General features: G+C 48.9%; 1 protein-coding gene across 4 annotated transcripts in view; it reads right to left on the bottom strand.

Annotated features, from left to right (window-relative positions):
- MYO5B (myosin VB) overlaps positions 1-16,641 on the bottom strand; it is a 163,327-nt gene extending 146,686 nt beyond the window's left edge. For all 4 annotated transcript variants that reach the window (XM_074931366.1, XM_074931369.1, XM_074931367.1 and 1 more), the window contains exon 1: positions 16,487-16,641. In XM_074931366.1, the coding sequence (XP_074787467.1) occupies positions 16,487-16,513 (27 nt within the window). In that variant the 5' untranslated portion in view covers positions 16,514-16,641. The remainder of the gene's footprint in view (positions 1-16,486) is intronic.
- Positions 16,642-18,531: the final 1,890 nt, after the last annotated feature.

The raw sequence follows: 18,531 nt of genomic DNA, 5'->3' as shown, positions 1-18,531 counted from the left end.
TTCCGTTCTCCTCCTCCTCCTTATGGCACCTCTCACCCTGCCACTCCCAGATAAGCCAGCTCTCCTACAAGGAAGGAAGCGAGCCAAATCAGACCATTATTAAAGCTACTTGCCAAAGCACAGTCTCCCTCTTCCCAGCTACCGTGGAGATAAGACCCACTTTCAGTAAACAAATGGTACATTCAGAAATACTTTAGTAAGAACAGAGACTCGAATGAGAGAGGAACGGGTCTTATCATAGCATCAGCGAGATGGATTCAACAGCAGAAATGCAAATATTTGCTTTCCCTTCCTCTCCCCTGTCCTCCCTGTGTTGAAATTGCAAAATGGGGTCACTTCCAGATGCAAAGCTGAAGGATATTCCCAGCATTAACGGCACCATGCTTGGAAAACCACAAGCCAAGCAACCCTGCAGGGCAAAACCAGCCCAGCCCAATGCCCAGGAGACCTGCTGGTCACCTCCTCCTGCTTTTCCTTGATTCTTTCAGTCATTCCCCTACAGAGGTGGTGCAGAAATCCCCATATTTCCACTCTCCTCCCATTGGTGGCATTTCCAGCCACAGGTACGTAGATCCGAGCTCCAGCCTAATGCATTTCAGAGAATCATGTCAGTGAAAACCCAGCACTGACCAAGGATTTACAAGGTCTGCAAAGACAGCACTGATGGCCACAGCAACGCACAAGAAGGGGACAATGCCACTGTCACCAACAGGCACAGTATAGCCACGAACAGAGAAAAAGAGCTCATTTTGGCTGCCAGCACTGACGTCCTGGTGAGAAACCCCAAGGGACTGGTTTTCACAACAGCTCTTTTCATACAAAAGCAGCTTAACCTGTTTAAAGAGTATTTTAGCCTGTTCTCAGAGGTTTCCCCTCCGCTGGCTACCAGCAAAACACTGTCAAAAGGCTGGGCTTTGTCTGAATGGAAACAACCAGACTAGATAAAAGGAAGAAAGTGTGTATGATTAGTGTGGTGAGGCCCTGGCACAAGCTGCCCAGAGAGGTGGTAGATGCCCAATCCCTGGAAACATTCCAGGCCAGGTTGTACAGGGCTTTGGGCAACGTAGGCTAGTAGAAGGTGTCCCTGCCCGGGGCAGGGGGATTGGACAAGATGATCTTTAATGTCCCTTCCAACTCAAAGCTTTCTGTGATAACCAAACCTCAGCATCCCCACTGCCTGCTTCCAGTCAGAAATGCTGGCTGGGAAAACTCACGAGCCGGGATTTCCCTGCTCCTCCAACACTCCTCAACTCCCTTCAGGATTTGCGTGCATAGGAGAAAGCCCTCGTCTCATTTTCCACTGACACTGGGGAAAACAAGTCACAAACCTCTCTCCATGAGGAAACAAAAGGAGAGGGGTTGCTCCAGTAGGTAGATAGACTATCACAGTTAAATTTTATTATCAGTCCTCACACTTAAATTTTATTATCAGCCCTAACCAGTCCATGGGCACACATTTTGCTGGGTAAAACACTGTCTGATGGTCAGGCCCAAAGGTTTGTGGTGAAGGGAGTTAAATCCAGCTGGCGGCCGGTCACGAGTGGTGTCCCCCAGGGCTGGGTGTTGGGGCCGCTCCTGTTTAACATCTTTATTGATGATCCAGACGAGGGGATCGAGGGCACCCTCAGTCAGTTTGCAGATGACACCCAGCTGGGTGGGAGTGTTGATCTGCTCAAGGGTGGGGAGGCTGCAGAGACCTGGACAGGCTGGAGCGATTCCCAGAAACTATTAAAATCCCCCAAAGTGGGAAGTTTTGTAAGCATGTGGAAGTGTTGTGCAACAGAAGTAGAGAGGTCAGCAACCACTAACCCATACAGGGGAGCTCAGGGCTCTCTAATTCAGGAGGCTCACAGCATCCTCCTAGAAGGGAGAAGCCCTCAGCAAAGCTCTGGTGGTGGGAAGGAGGCTGCTCCTGCATGAGGCTGCAGGACATTAGCAGCACCCAATTATTGAAGGGACACATCAAGATTTCACATGTCTCTTCAGCCCCAGAAATATTCAAGGCTGGTTTAACAGCTACAGGCCACTACTGTATTTTCACACATGCCTTGGCTGTCCACGTTCAGGGCAATCAAGTGTTTATGGGGTGAAGGAGGCCCTGTCCACCCCCATACTGCAGGTTTATCACTGGAGCACAAGATCTACCTGTGCTTCACTGGTGGCTTCAGCTTTTCTTAAGCTCTGCCTGGAAATAAAGGGTGAAAAAAACCAAGCCTCCATTTTTAACTGGCCTGTTCCCACAAAACTTAAATATCCTTAATACAACTCAATTCAACCATCGATCATTAAACCCTTGGATAGGTACTGTGACTCCCAAGAAACTCCTCCAAGCCTGAATCATGGGTGCTAGACAACTGCGTTAACATGGAAGCCAACTTTTAAAGCAGATATAAATCATGTACAAAACCTTTAAGAGACAAGTCAGTGCTGTTCACAGGGCTAAAGCAGATAAGGCAGGTACAGCCAGAGCCTCTTCCATCCCTTGGGATGTTTCAAAAGCTATTCAACTTCCAAATTATAAGCCGTGCTCCAGATCTGCATTTGTCTCCAGCACGTCCAGCTGCTGGGCTGGTTCTTTCAGGCCTTGGCCACTGCATTTTGCTCTGTCCTAGCTTGCTAAATTACATATATGTTTTGTGTGAGCAGGAAGAGTGGAGTCAAGTCCTTCCAAAACAGCTTCTTCCCTCCCAGACAAATTGACTATATTGAAGTGTAGCCTGACTGTAGGACAGGTTTGTCCAGATCCCAGATCTATTTTAGCTCTTCCCAACTTTTCAGCTGCTTCCCAGGCAGGAATCAGCATCACCTTCCTGCCCAACCAGGTACCACCGCTCCTGAGTCACCCAAAAAAATAATCACAGGAGCTCTTGGCATCATGCATGACTTCAATCAGGGCTTCCACATCCGTTGACAATGCTTCAAAAACTCCACTTGACTATTTCACAGGACCCAATGATAATTTGGAGTTCAGAACCCCCATGAATATCCCAGACCAATTCCCCAAACACCCAGACATATGCGTGAAGGAAAGGGATTTATCTAGACAAGCACCAAGGCTACCTATGTCCCAGCTACCATGGTAACACCATGTAAAAGCAGCATTTACCAGAGATCAACCCAAAAAACTGTCAGTCTACTGGCTTCAAAGCTTAAAGGCAGAAGAAGCAAGATTTGAACCTGCGGAAGGTGCTAACTCACTTGGTAAATATGCTTGAAGCTTATAACGTGGCTCTTCACATAATTTGGGAAACTACTCAGAAACAAGAGGGGTTTTTTTTTCCTATGAAGAGGAAGCATGGAGTCCATGGCTTCAGGCAAAAATAGATCATTAAAAAACACCCTACAGATGAATGATCATTCAAAAGTTTGTTCTCAAAAATTACAATAAAAGGTTGAAAACTTAGACCCCCTTCCAGAAACCAGCAACAGTTACAGAACACCCCTAGGATGGAGATTCTACCCCAAAACTCTGCCCATGCGGCACAGCTCATCTTCCCATTTTCAGGTGGGCTCCATCACATTGGACATTCACACCGGCACAGTGAATTGCAAGATACTGCCAGAGTTTAACTACAACATGAAATTAAGACAGTAGTGTTGTTGCTGTACTCTGGAAGGATTACAAAGCGATTTTTAATAAGGGGTTTTAATAAGTTTTAAGCAGACTAAGTTGTTTTTGCTCAGCTCATATGGCTACAAAGATAAAACCTTATGCAAAGAAACAGCCATGCAAGTTGCCTGACAGAACTTGCAGAGCTGAGAATCATGTAGTTACTGCTTAAGGAATGGTCTTTTTTTGTTGTCTTTGAAGAAAAAGTTTATATACTACAAATTTACACATCAGGTTTGGCTTTCTCACAGTTTTACAACATCATAATGCTAACACCTCTGCAATTTCTCTTGCTGTTTTGGCCAGAAGCCAAACACAGGAATAGGGATGAACCACGTAAATTTTGTGGTATGAAGAAAACACAGAAACCTGGTTTTACAGATTAATATTCTTCTGTCTTCATATATTTAAGATGCACTTCATCAGGTGGACATCTTCCTGAGCTGGGACGCTCAAGGCAAACTCCCACACCAGGTTCCCCATCCCTGGCCAACGCTGGTCACCAGAGCCACATCGTGCCAGGCCACAACTCCCAACACCCTCCATCACAACACCCATCAGCCACCCCCTGTGCCCAAGGAAGCATCCCAAAGGTGACAGGCATCCACAGCCCGGGGATAGTTATCTCTAGATAACACAGATTTGTTGAAAATCAGTTAGTGCCAGCATTTTCTTTAAAAAAAAAAAAAAAAAAAATCAACAAAAAACAACCAAACCAACCACCACAAAACACAAACAAAAAAAACAAAAACAACAACAACAAAAAATCAAACCCATCCTGAACCTGGGAAAGGGTCAGCACAATAAAATAAAATTTTAAAATTATAAATAATTATTAATTATTTCCACCCTGTCAGTGTTTCTCCCTCCCCCCAACACGTAGCACAACCTCTATTGTCTGAAAAGCGTTTATCTGAAAGTGGGTCATGTCTCCTAGCATTACTAAATCTTCCCAAATTTCCCCCGATTAGTCAAACGCGATATCCGCTCCGACATCTGAGTGACTGAGGTAATGTGTAATGCCATTTTTCTCCTGAATGAGCCACATCAAAGAGGGTTATAAGCCAAGAGATGGCATGCTGGACAAAACAGTCACCAACAGACTGCCCCCAAAATATTACAGAGGAAAATTAAATTGGTTTGTTGGAAGATTTTTCTATCAGAAGCGTCCAGCTTTTAGTACTGAATGCAGAGAGACAAGAAACTGCCTTCAGAGTTGTTAAAAGGATGAAACCTAACTTATGAATTGCGTGGTCTGATAGTTAAAAACATTTCTATGCACTAAAGTCCCGGGGATTTCCTATTAGCCATAACATCCAGTCTGCTTTTAGCACATGAACACCCAAAAACCATCGTGCTGGAGCCTAAATCTGGGGAATACTTTGCAGATAATTGATTATTAAAGCAGAGCCATGTGAGACTAAAAAGAAAAGGGAGAAAAAGCAGTAAACCTGCTATTCAAAAAAGAAAATAACACTTAAAATCGGGATATAACAGCAAGTGATTGCTCAGGGACAATTTATATCCAAAGCATTCAAAAATAATCATCCTTTGGAGCAGAAGGATGTTGAGACCCCTGGAAGATCCTCAGCTGGGTCAAGTGCTGACACAGGGACTGCAGCTGGGGCTGAGCTCCCTCCTCACAGGAAAAAAAAAAAAAAAGAGAGTTGGAGCTCCTAAGTATTTATCAGGTTGGTGATTACATGGGATCCAGGCAAAGTTTAGCAAGCAACAGCAGTGTTTACGTTCTGCTGATTTACTTCACGTGACCTTCTAGCGCTGAAACTTTGTACCTGAGCAAAGACTGCCAGGAGACAGCACCTTCTGCAGTTAGAAATAAAAAAAATAAATTAATATAAATACAAACAGTGACACCTCAGAGAGTCTACAGACTTATTTTCATTGCCAAATAGAATAATTCTATTTCTGAGAATAGATTTTAAAAAAAAAAAATTTTAGTTCTGCACGGCATAGTTCCTTGGATGAAGTGAGGGGTCTCAGGGAAGCTGCATTTGGGCAAGATCAGTGATTTTTCTGCCCGATGTTGGATTTTAGGATGCAAATGGTGGTGCAGCAGCACTTGAGGGGGAAAAGCCTGCTCGCAGCTTGCTCTTTGGGGACTGTAAGAAGTTGCACAGCCCAAAGCAGCCTCAGTCACCCCGTCCTCTCCAGCACATAGTGTTGGGTACTCAAAGGCCAAGCAAAGGAAATTTTGCTCCTCAAGATGATTTGAACCCACCTTGCAGGTTGAGCAAATGGATATTTCTGGTTTCTCAAACCTGGGCAGCACCACTCGTGTCCATCTGGCATCACAGGGAGGGTCCCCACGCTCCCACACCAGGGAGGGATCCCCCTTAAAACAAGTGGGTGCGAGCCCAGCCATCGCTCGCCAGACCAGCAGTGTGCAGGGGAAAGCATGAAAGGATGAAGATTAGCTTTGACAGCCTCGACTCTGAGTTTATTTTGGCACGACAGGAGCACACAAAGCTTCAAAGAGGCTCCCGGCGAGCAGCCGGGCAGCCAACATCACCCCCAGGGCGGCAGCAGCGCTGCGAGGCTGAAACCTGCCTCCAGCCACACGAAAACACCAGCCCTTCAACCGTGAGCATCAGTATTTTGTGGAATTCTGATTTTTTTTCCCCACCTCCTCTTTTTTTTTCTTTACTTAAGAAGGAAGTGTTTTACTAAAGAGCTCCACGGCAGGGCTGAGGAATGAGCTATCACCTCACTGGGGCAAGGCCCAAACAAAAACAAAGGCTTTAGAAAGGAAAAAAGAAAACAAGTACAAGGAAGACAGAGCAAGCAGTTTCAAACCTGGGGTTTCTAGGCTCTACAGAAGTGAGCCATGACCTTACTATCTCTCTGACCAGGGTCTTTATAACACCCCAGGCCATAAAACACACGCTGCCGGACATCCAAGGGCAGGTCCAGCTCAAAAGCAGAGTCCCTCGCCCAGGGACCTCAGTCCCCTGAGAGCCACCCAGACACAAACAACTCGTCCCTAGCTGCACTCCAGCTGCCACAGCCGAGCGGGAGAGCAAACTGCACCTCTGCAACACCAGAGACTGGGGGAGCAAACCCCAGTGTTCAGAGTATGGAAGTTCCTGCAGACACCAGCCCTCGAGTGAGATTAGCACCAGCGTGGCCAGCAGGGACAGGGAAGGGATCTGAGCCCTGGGCTCGGCACTGGGGAGGCCGCCCCTCGCTGAGGGGGTTCAGTGTTGGGCCCCTCACCCCAAAAAGGCCATTGAATGACTCGAGCGTGGCCAGAGAAGGGCAACGGAGCTGGGGCAGGGTCTGGAGCACAGGTCTGCTGGGGAGCGGCTGGGGGAACTGGGGGGGTTCAGTCTGGAGAAGAGGAGGCTGAGGGGAGACCTCCTGGCCCTCTGCAACTCCCTGCCAGGAGGGGGCAGAGAGGGGGGATGAGTCTCTGGAGCCAAGGCCCCAGCGCCAGGCCCCGAGGGAATGGCCTCCAGCTGCCCAGGGCAGGGTCAGGCTGGCTCTGAGGAAGGATTTCTGTGCAGAAGGGGCTGTTGGGCGTTGGAATGGGCTGCCCAGGGCAGGGGGGAGTCCCCGGGATCCCTGGAGGGGTTGAAGAGTCGGGCTGAGCCAGCGCTGAGGGATCTGGGGGAGCTGGGAACGGTCAGGGGGAGGGTCATGGTTGGGCTGGAGGAGCTGCAAGGGCTTTTCCAACCGAGGTGACTCTGGGATTCTGTGAGATGTTGACACCCCATGCGGGCAGCCAGGGATTACAGAAGAGCTTTTCAGCAGTGTCAAAGGCCTCGCTTCAGCCAAAGCATGCCTTGTTGGTAGTGCAGGTCTATTCCAGCAGAGAAGTGATTTCTTACAAGCCCAGGTGGAGACAGGAACATCAGGGGACAGCACAGTGACACAAGACACCAATCAAGTGATGGACGAGGGCCACTTGGTCTTTCATTTCCTTCATTATTTTATTTCTTACCACTGAACATGGTGGTGAAAGCCTGAATGAGGTAGGCGAGAAACCAACACTGCACAAGCAGGGGAAAGGCTGGTGAGAGCAACACCAATAAGCAACACACATCTACCTCCCACTGAGGTCTGTGTGGGTCCAGAGCAGGACCTTCTCCTGCACCTCCACCTTGCCTCTAAAGCAGGACACATGGTTTTACCAAGAGATGTGAGATCTATCCAAGACCACAGTAGTCCAGTACCGCCACAGGAAAGCCACCTCCAGCTCTCCATCCCCACCCCATCAGGAGATTTAGCCTCCTTGACTGAGATCCACGCCATCGCCAAAGCACCCGGTGGGTACCAATCCTCTGCCACAGCTGGACATCACACTGCCCAAAAACCAGCAATACCCACAGCACCCATGTTAGCAGGGGTCAAAGTAATTAAGAAGCATAAATCCACAAGGGAGTTACTCAGCTTAATTAGATTGAAAATTATAGTTTCCATCATCTCTGTAGCTCTGCATCCACTCTCTGCCTTGAGATACGCTCACACCGACTTTCTGCTTGCTGGGGGCGTAGCACCAAGGACCAGCTTCACAGCAGGCATGGGGATCAGGGGATTTGTAACTTTTTTTTTCTTTTTTTAAACAGTTTTCAATACTCATTTGCTAAGACATATGTCAGCAGCCCCAGCTGCCTGCTGATGTCCAGCCTGCTCAGGGATTTGGCAGCTGGAGGTTTGCCTGAGCCACCTGAAATCATCCCTGTAGGGCTTTCAGAAGAAACCAGACATACCCACCACCATACCCCATGATTTTTAAAAGCCATCTTTAAATATATTAAGGGTCTTTATTCTTTGGAGAACGGTGACTCGCCAGGACACGTTCCTGAGATGTAATGTGTCATTTCAATAAGTAGTGGCCATGATTCATCCACAACACATCCTGCTCCCAACAGCCCTGTAAATGGTGGTTAGCAGATCCTACCAGCACCTCACACCTTGGCGGGACTATCACAAAGGAGCCTGACTGATGACTCAAGGGAAGAGTGAAGGTATGGATTAGCTGGGTTTAAGCACTGGCTCCACACCTTGATGGAGTCATGAAGTGAAACATATCCCTTCATGGAGTGCACCAGCCCCACAGGGCCGCCCATGGTTCAGCAGGATGGGAAGCAGTCATCAGCTGGAAGGGTTGGTTAACCTCAAGCACGAAGAAAACGTTCTCAAGGAAGAGCTAAGCTGGAACATCCAAAAGGCAGGATGGACAGGTGGACATTGCACACATCTATTGAGGAGCCAAGCCACACTCCCACAAAGCAGACCAACACCAAGCACTCAGAAGACACAAAACCACCCCACCAGTACCACCACCAATGCCCACAGTGAACATGAAACACGGACTGAAGAAGGAGGCAATGGCCGTGCATTAAGGAGGACATAGCCAAGGCACCCTACAACCTGCCCTGCACCATAAATAAAGTTGGGGAGGGCAGCACGATCTGTTAGAGGGTATTGTTGGTGATCTGCTGTAATTGCCAGAGCAGGGTCTGAGTGTCCCAACAGCACCGCCAGCTTCATACAGACAAGCACGGGGAACTAAAAGCCAATACTGGAAAAAAAAAAAAAAATCATACCCTTCTGCTTGTGGAGGAGAAAATAAATAAATATTGTTTTTAAAAAAAATCAAACACGATTTGGTTAGAAGTGGTGAAAGATGGTGACACGGTAGGTTGGGACCACATGGTCCCAAAGGAGCTGCACCACCATCCCACCACCCTCCACCAAGTCATGGGTTTAGGGCCATACCCTGCAAATTAAGGGCTTGTATTTCTCATAGTAAGGGCTTACAGACCTACGTTGCCAGTCCTATAGTTCAGCCTTTGACATACTTAACCCATCCCCATGACGCGCAGGTTTCAGTTGGCTGGAGAACACTTTGAACATGGACAAATCAAGGACAAAAAGGAGAGCACTGCTGGAGAAAAGGTCACATTTCCAGGCTGCAGGCTTTTCCCTGGAGGGATGCTCCTCTCCAAACCTTCTGGACACCACAGGAAAGGCAAAGAGCAGAAATACCGAAGTCTTAATAACCTCATTAGTAAAACCGCTGAGTCAACCGTGACCTGGGCATCACATTAAAGAGCGTTCAAATGAGGAAGACTATGCGAAGCCCACCACCCACCCCCCCTAGTCCTCCCCAGCCATACCACCATCTCTGGACAGGTCTCTGCTCATTTCTGGAGGATCACGTTAAGCCAAAACCCAACTCAACCCCAAAAGATGTGTCTTACAGCAGGCCAGAGACAAACGAGGGTAATTGTTTTGCATAACCAACTCAAGACACAAAAAGCTCACAGGGAATTTCTTCAGTTTTGCTAAATAGCAGATTCTTCACTAAAATATTTTGCAAACAGTTCAGGTGTTTGCCAAAGCTTAAGATTTTACTGCAATAAAAGCAGTCCTTTTCCTGACCTGAATTGTAGTTCATGCTGATATTCCTTTAACTGCTCTGAAATGCCTCTGTTTGCAGAACTGGTCAAAGAGCAGACGGTAACACCACAAAAAAAAAAAAAAAAAAAAAACAACAACTCGGGGCTTCACCTACACTACCTGCCATTTATTACACCGCTGACTAACTCACAAGGTCCAAAGTCCACCTTCACACTCAAGTTAATTGTCCAGGAAGGAAACCACAGGAGAAACCTATCACAGTAAGGGTACACTATTCCTTTTTTTGGCGAGAGCTACAAACTAATCGGCGTGGAAATTTAAAAGTCCAAGGTGCCTAGAACTGCACTACATTATGGTAAATAAGATCAGCTTCAAATATATATATAGAGAAAAGAAAAAAACAGATAAAAACATACAGAGTGTTCTTTCTTGGTCATCAGAAGGACACACACATTCGCATTCAGGGTTATTATTTTCTACACCTGGTTCCTGACAGCAGAGAAGACTAACAAAGCAAAATCCTCCCCTGTAAACACATCCCTCCACAGCGCCAGGCTGCCTGCAACAAACACCCTCGGTTAAATTCCTTCCTCAGGGTAAAAAGGGTAGGACCAACTCATCCCATCCCACAAGAACCAGCACAAGCCACACACCACCTTGGGCTGCGGACCCTCTGCTGTCCCCAGGTTTCCATCCTTCACCCTGGAGTTAACTCAGCAAATCGCTGCCATTTGTGTGCATTGGGATTGGTCCCCCTGCAATTTCACACCCTTTAATACAGTATCAGGTCAGGAATTCTTAAAAATAACTTTTATAAAAGGCACGTTGACTAATCCCAACCAGCAAGAGGACATAAAGCAGGAATCCAGCTAATTAAACCCTGCTGGATTCGTTAAGCACCTACCCTGAGCTCCATGTTCCTTAGCTCAGTGGCTCTGGCCTAACACCAGCACAGGTGCTATCAAATGCACGACTGAGAGGAACAATAGTACCGACAGAAAACACCATTATTTTAGCATCACAAAGACCCCAGCAGGACATGCATCTGCACGGGGAGAGCACAGGGCAAACTCCAGCCATCTCCTGCCCGTTCAAGAAAGGAGATGCCCACAAAGCCACCAGTACCCACCTCTCACCTTCCTTATACCTACTCAAGGCCATATAACCAGGAGACTTTACAATATTTAAAACACCAAGTTTGGCTTTGCTTTTCTCTCCTCGGTGCCATCCCAGGAAGCAGATAAGGTCCCCGAGCTGCTGGCGAGGTAGCCATGCCCTCAGCACCGTCCCCAAGCTGAAGCAATTATATTTTACATTTCAGTAATTTTTTTTTTTTCCTCCACAATGGCAGCTAATTGACAAGGCAGGATCAGGAGGAGATTGGGGATGCCAGCAGATTCAGCTCTTTCACAAGACAGCCCCATCTTTAAAGAAAAATCCCAGTGTGGCCTCCAAGCTGTCCCTGCCCTTCAGGACATAATTCAGACTCATAATCTAAAATAAACTAGGGGAAAAAAAAAAAAAAAAACAAAACCAAAACCAAAAACCTTTGAATATAACCTGCTTTTCCTAAAAGCAGCTGCAAATGGCAGAGACAGGGTTCAGGAGCTCTGCAGCAGAGGTCTCATGGATGTCCTGGGACTGAACCCCAAATTTTCCCTGTCCCTCACACTTACTCATAGAAACTTCTTCTACACAACACACAGAAAATCTCTCTCCTTCCCACCCACCCCTCAACCCCAAACCAGCACACAGGCACCCACCAAGGATGAATCCTCCCTGAGCCTTGAAGAATAAACCACTTTCAGAAATGCCAGAATGTTTTATGCCAGAAGGTTTATGCCAATTCATTCACTCAGTGTGTGATCACACTGGCAATATTTATTCACTTTTGAAGAGTTTCTCCCCAGGGGTCAGAAACCACCAATTCATTCCAGCTACTTTATTTAATACAACAACTTGAAGTGAAAACCAGAGAGATTTCTACACCCAACACCAGCCATTAGAAGAGGATTTTTTTAATGCATTAAGTTCTATTGTCTACCCAAAAAAAACACCCCAAACTTGGCAAGTAAGTCACTTTGCACAATGGGAGGGGAAAAAAGAATTAAAAAAGAAAGAAATACCCTGGTTTCTTACTCATCCAGAGCTTGCAATCCTTCTGAAGAGTGTATTTCGAGCTCCACAACACTCCAGAGACAGAAAGGCACAGCTTATTCCCTCGCCTGGCAGAAAAACTGTTTTGCCTGAGGTTCAGAGGCTACACTTAAATTAACCTGTTTTAAGAAGTGCCTTTAAGAGACCAGAGCATCCAGAAGCAAAAGCAATTATATTTTAGTAACAGAAAGAGCTTCACCTTACAGTAACGAAGGCTAACCATGCAAACGAGTTTAATCTCGGGTTTAATGCTGCAAATGAAACCGTTGCTGGAGATGGCATCTTCCAGGGGCCGTGTCCTCCCTCCATCCTGCCCAGCACCCAGCTCAGGGGAGCAGAATGTCCTCGTTATCTCCTTACAGAGTAATGCTGGCATCTGCGCAGGCTTACGGGGATTGGACTGCAGTTACCTTGGCTGGAGTTTAGCTGCATCAGCAACAGGTTTCTTTGGAGGGCTCTGGCTGGAGAGGAAGGGAAGAGCACTGCATGCAGGTTTTGTTTTGGTTGTTTTTTTTTTTTCCATGGCCTTTGCCTCCTGCTTCAGTGAAATAAGGTTTGAGAAACATCCCGTGCAGCTGCAACCAGTTTGGCCGGGCACGTCCCACCACCCTGCTCCAGCAGCAACCCTAGGGACACAGCAGGAGCAGGACCAGCTCCAGGCAGCCTTACAAAGACACTGGGCAATACACAGTTTAGGCAAAGCTCTACCAGTTCTCCCTCTGGAACCGGTTTTTGTAAATGGGAGTCCTCAATGCTACTACCTCCCTTAATCCTCTTCCACACACCAGTGCCAGCGGCTCCAGGACCCGGGCTGCACCCTTTACCATACAGCTCCTCTTCCTCTGGGACACCAGTCACACTAAATTCCTGTTTGCTTCCACAACAAAATAAAATCCACAGCCAGATAATCCCAAAGTCCCCAGGTACTGCATCAGAAATGAGAATATTATAATGGTCTCCCCATAACTGTTTACCCAGGTGGAGTCCTACGTGCTTAAAGGTTGATGCAGTTTTGGAACTACTCTCATAATCAGGCAGAGCTGTTAATTATCTTGTTTGATAGGGGCTATTAAATACCAGTCATCCCTGCTCTTAAAGGGGCACAGATGAGGTGTCACAGGGAGACAGCCTCCAACACCAACTCACAGCTCCTGGTGTTTCCAGGATGGGTTCCTCTCCACTTTAAGTGCTCCTCAGGGCAGTGCTGAGTAACACAACAAATTCATCAGCCTGGCTTAACAAGCACTAACTTAAACACCAGTAAAAATACTACATGCCCCACAGAGTCCCAGGAGATCTTCTGCAAGCATCAAGTGGAAGCTAAGGGCTCTCTACACAACACAACTGCAGCTCCCGTTGCAGCCCAGTAGGAAGGAGAGGTGGGAGGACCTGAGAAGTCACCCTCGGCCACTCCAAAGCAGCTCCCCAGCAGTTTCTCTCATCCTAGTTGAAGCAGGAGGAGGAAGGACTCCACGGGAGGTACCGCTGTGGCTGTGCTAATGCAACCCTGTGCCTCGGATCAATAAGACTTTTAGCAAGACAGATGTATTGATTCCAGCGAGCCAGATTGCCCGCCTCCCCTCAAAAATCCTTATCCCCCTCCTGCTGACAAAGCAATCCTGGAGCCTCTGTGCTTGGGAAGTCATCTCCTGATCTGTAACACCCCACCAAAGCTCCCCCACTCTTCCCTCTGCTCACCCCCACGCCCAATCACCCTAAAGAGCATCTTCTGGCGGCCATGAGCAGAGGGTGCATCAACCCCCGCCTGCCCGCGGCAGGACAGCCCTCCACAGCAGGCTGTCTTCTCCCCACCACAACTCTCAGAGGCCTCCACCCTATGTGAGCTCTAAATGCCCAGCAGAGCTACAGGCCACGGGGCCAAACGACCACATCCGCACAACGGTGATGTGCAAGCAAGCACCAGGACCTTCCTTAACACTTTCCAAGCGCAAACTAGAGAACAACAAACCTGCTTCACTGGGGGCACCTCCACCAGCACCTTAAGGCTGGTGGGTTTTTTAAAGCCTTCTCTGCTCTTTTTCACTCAACATCATAGGAAACATCTTCCTGCTGCTTCAAAGCCCAGAGCTGGCACAGAGGCCCCACACAGAAGATGACCCAGTAGGACAGTCCTAAATTTGACCACAAAGCCAGTGCTCAGCCCCACAGATGACCCAGCTGGGTTCAAGGCACCATCCATGGCCTCCGCCACCGACCACACCAGCCGTGTCCCTAAAACACCCCCCTGCAAAACAGAAGGGCCAGTGCTTGAAACACCTGCTCTCACCAAGAATCTTTGTTGTTACTAAAAAAAAAAAGCATTAAAAATTAGTGACACACAGATTGCCACCCCATCCCCCATCACTTCCCAAGTGCCTCATCAGAAAGTCCCCACAGACCAACAGGATCACAAGCAACACCCCAACAGGCATCTCACACCCATTCAACAGATGAACAGGAATTGAAACATGAGTTAGCATAAAAACATGACACAGGTTCATTACCTGATCAGCAAGGTAAAAATCAATTAACCTGGTTGTTATAACCAGCCCAGAGAGAGGGATAACACAGTGCTTGCTGCTGGCCTCTCCCCAGGGATGCTTGCCATCACATCCAATGAGCACACGGCTTTCCTTGCCCTCCCCTTCTATTTTTTCCAAGGAAAAAAGGGTTTTCCAAACATGAGACTTTGCTTTTGAAGCTCTCTCTTGACAAGGATGGTGAGCAGCCCGCTCACAGCCAGCCCTGCTCAATCCAGCTGGGCTTCTTCAATTCCTACAGGTTCAAAGGTGGAGCTGCCCAATTCGCAATTCATCCCGCAGCAGTTTGATATCAATGGCCAAAAAAATAAGTGGCAACCCCCAATATTACATAAGAGCTGTCTGCAAAATGAGTTACAGAAGCACAAATCTGCAGCAAAGTTAAGCCCAGGAGACTGGCATCGAGACAAAAAGTGGCTCCTTGAGAGGGCTGGTGCCAATCTGGCAGCACCCCCACGCCAACCATGGTCACAGGAAGAATTTAAAACACTAAAATTCTCATTATTACAGTAGATGCCGCTGGAACTTCACAGTTCCTTCAGCAAAACCCATCCCGAAGCCAAGCACTTTTCTTGATGAGCCCCTGCCTAGAGTTATTGATGGTTTCTACTAAGCCCAGTGCCAGGATTCCGGCAGCGCTCCCGGGCAGCCTCGGGAAGATGGGGAGCACAGGGAGAGGGGCTCTCTCTCCCCATCAGTTATTGCTCTGTACGGAGCGGATCTCCCACAGAGCACGAGGAGCAATTTCATCAAGTCGATCAGCACGGATCTATCCCAACACAAACCTCTCGCCGGGAGGTGGGCAGAAAGCCCCAAACTGTAGCCGGGCGCAACCCCAGTTCACTTTGGCAAAGGAGGAGGGACACCGTGCGCCCTCCCCGGGTATCCCGCCGCCACGAAATAATAATATAAAAAAAAAAAAAAAAAAGCAGTATCTTGTCTAGATCCCAGGCTCTGCTTCGAAATCAGCACCCGAGCTTTCCCCCTTCCCACCACTTTTTTAGGAGCCAATCTGGGTTTCTCCCCGGGAAGCCGCGGGGAGGGCGGTTGGTGGCCACCCCAGTGGCACCCAGTGGCCGCCCCAGGGATGCGTCGCACCCTGCCAGGCCATCAGCCATGTTCCCTTCCCCGCCCGCGGAACAGGGTGAGTTCGACCCATGCCCTGCCGAGGGACTGTATTTATTGAGCGACTGTATCGGGGAGTTTCAGAGCAAAACAAAAAGAAAAAAAAACTCGAAACGAAAAACAAAAAAAAAAACACCAAAAAAAACCCACTCCGGGAATTGGGCACCTCAGGAGCGTTTCGGTTAGTTACTGCAGTTGGAAGGACCGGGTTGTGTTTTTTTGGTGGGTTGTTTTTTTTTTTCTTCTTCTCCCTCCGCCCGGATTGTTTTAGGAAGGTGAGGGAGAAAAATAATTACTGTAGGAGGATTTGGGGAAGGTGAGTGCGTCTGAGCTGCGCCTTTCAGGTGACGGACCCCACAGAGGACGAGGCCAGCGCTGCCACAACCTCCACCCGCAGCCCAAATTCCCCCCCAAACCAGCCACGACGTTCACCGTGGTGGTGGGGGGTGTGTGGTGTAAATCCGCGACGGGGGGGGGGGGGGGGGGGGGAAACAAGGACCCGTCCCGGCTCTGCGCTGGGCGGGGGTCCCTCCGCTCCCCCATGCACCGTCCCGGGGGGTGCGGGAAAAGTTGTGGGTCCCCTCCACGACTGCAAACTGCCCCCAAATATAAGGGAGACACCCCCCCAAACACACACAGATACCCCCCACACACACACCCCGCTCACCTTGGTGTAGAGCTGCGCCGTGGACATGGTCGAAGCGAAGGGCTTTAAGCGGGGGGCGCGGGGGGCATGGGGGCGCCGGACCGACCCCCGGACCGACCGACCGACCTTCACACCCGCCGCTGGCCGGAGCGCGGGGAAGGGAAGAGAACGGCGCGGTGGAGGGCTGGGGGGGGAAGAAGGAGGAGGAGGAGGAGGAGGAGGAGGAGGAGGAGGAGGCAGGTCCGCTCCGCCTCCGCCGCGCCCCGCTCAGGTATGGGGCGGCTCGGCTCGGCTAGGCTAGGCTAGGCTCGGCTCAGCTAGGCTCTCCCAGCCCCTCTTCCCCGCCGGGTTCGGACGGGAAGAGCCGTGTTTTATCTCACTGCCGGCGTCGGTTTTGGTTTGTTGTTTGTTTTGGTTTTTTTTAAAAAAAAAAAAAAAAAAAAAAAAAGACCTTTTTTATACAGATTTTTCCTTCGCGGTCCCAGCCGCCCCCCCCGGGGATCCCCAGGAGCCCGTCAGGCTCCTGCCCCCAGCCCCCGGGCGGGGAAACACGCCCTTCCCTTCACTTGAGGAGCTGAAACACACCGTATTTATTCTTAGGTTTGGGGATTTTTATTTTTTTTTTGTCCTTTTCACAGAATCCCAGAACCCTTCAGGTTGGAAAAGCCCCTCAGGATCATCGAGTCCAACCCTCAGCCCGACTCTACAAAGTTCTCCCCTACCCCACATCCCCCACAGCTCATCCCAACGGCCCTGAAACCCCCCCAGGGATGGGGACTCCCCCTCCCTGGGCAGCCTGTTCCACTCTCGGACCACTCTTGCTGGGAAACATTTTCTCCTCCTGCCCAGCCTGAACCTCTTTATTCTTCTTCCTTTCCCACGGAAGAAGTGTAGTTAAGCTCCAGGCGGGTGCCCCTCGGTGGTTTGGGGCTCTGCCCAGGGCAAGCAGTGTTGCCCACATAAGCCCACTGAAAACGCAGGCAAGGAAAGCACCTGGGATGGGGTTTTCTCCATCTTTGGATTCCCACCATTAGCACGGCAGGTCCTGCTTGCGTGCCTCCGCATCCGACACCCTAATCAGAAATTATTTCTTGGGCAGAAACAGCCTAAAATTGTCCCCAGCCTGTCAGCCCGTGGCCAGGTTGCCTCTCTCCATCCCCAGGGAGCATCCTGTGCTTCCATTCGTGCTTATGAAGCACTTTTTGAGCTCGAGAAAGATGATGCAAATGCAAAATATTCCTAATGAATCACTCTTGCTATTTATTACCATTCCGGGTATTTTGCATATTAACTAAGCAGGCAGAAAACGTCCTCAGCCGGGTCTATTCTCTGAATTTTGTTGTTTAGTCTGAAGCGGGGATCCCTCCTCCCATGGTTTCGGGCTGTGCCATTCACAGGGCACCCACAATTTTCTGTTAAAGCCATCGCTGGTGGCATCTCACCCCCTGCTCCTCATCCCTTGGCGGGGGGGGGGGGGGAAAGAACTTCAACGTTTTTTGTCTCAGCCCTCCCTGAGCCTGGCAGGGAGCAGCAGTGATTTGGTGGAGGGACAACAAGCATTGCCGTTATCTCACTTTTTCCAGCTCTCATGTCCTTGGTGAATCCAAATAAATTGCATGTGGCTCTGGGAGAAGTTTAAGAAGGAGAAAAGAAGAGGGGCGAGGGGGGGGAACTTGCAGCCTGTCTGACACCTACAGCAGCATATTTTCTGCAAAGCCTCCAAGATAGTTTTGTCTGGCAAACAAAACTTGTTTCTCTCCTTTTATTAAATCAACTGTAAAAGCAAAATGTGAAGTACCAGCGCAATCAGGAGCAAAGGTTTCAGTGAAGCCTGGGTAGCAGTGACAGCCCAGAGGCAAAGCACAGCCCATCCCGTAGAATACCAGCTGGTGCCGTGCATGATTTTCCATTAAGCTAAAACTTTAATTAAAGTTAGAACTAAAAATCCCCAAATGAATACAAAATCCCTGAAGTGTGTCCTAAGTGCTGAGTTGCTGGAAATTGTCTCCTTCAGGAGACAGAAGCTTCTTTCCATTTGGGAATCAAAACTTGTGTTGAGCATAATA

Source organism: Athene noctua, chromosome Z, assembly GCF_965140245.1.
Source record: "Athene noctua chromosome Z, bAthNoc1.hap1.1, whole genome shotgun sequence".
Classification (NCBI taxonomy): Eukaryota; Metazoa; Chordata; class Aves; order Strigiformes; family Strigidae; genus Athene; species Athene noctua.
Note: the sequence above shows the minus strand (reverse complement) of the source record. Positions and strands in the feature narration are given on the sequence as shown.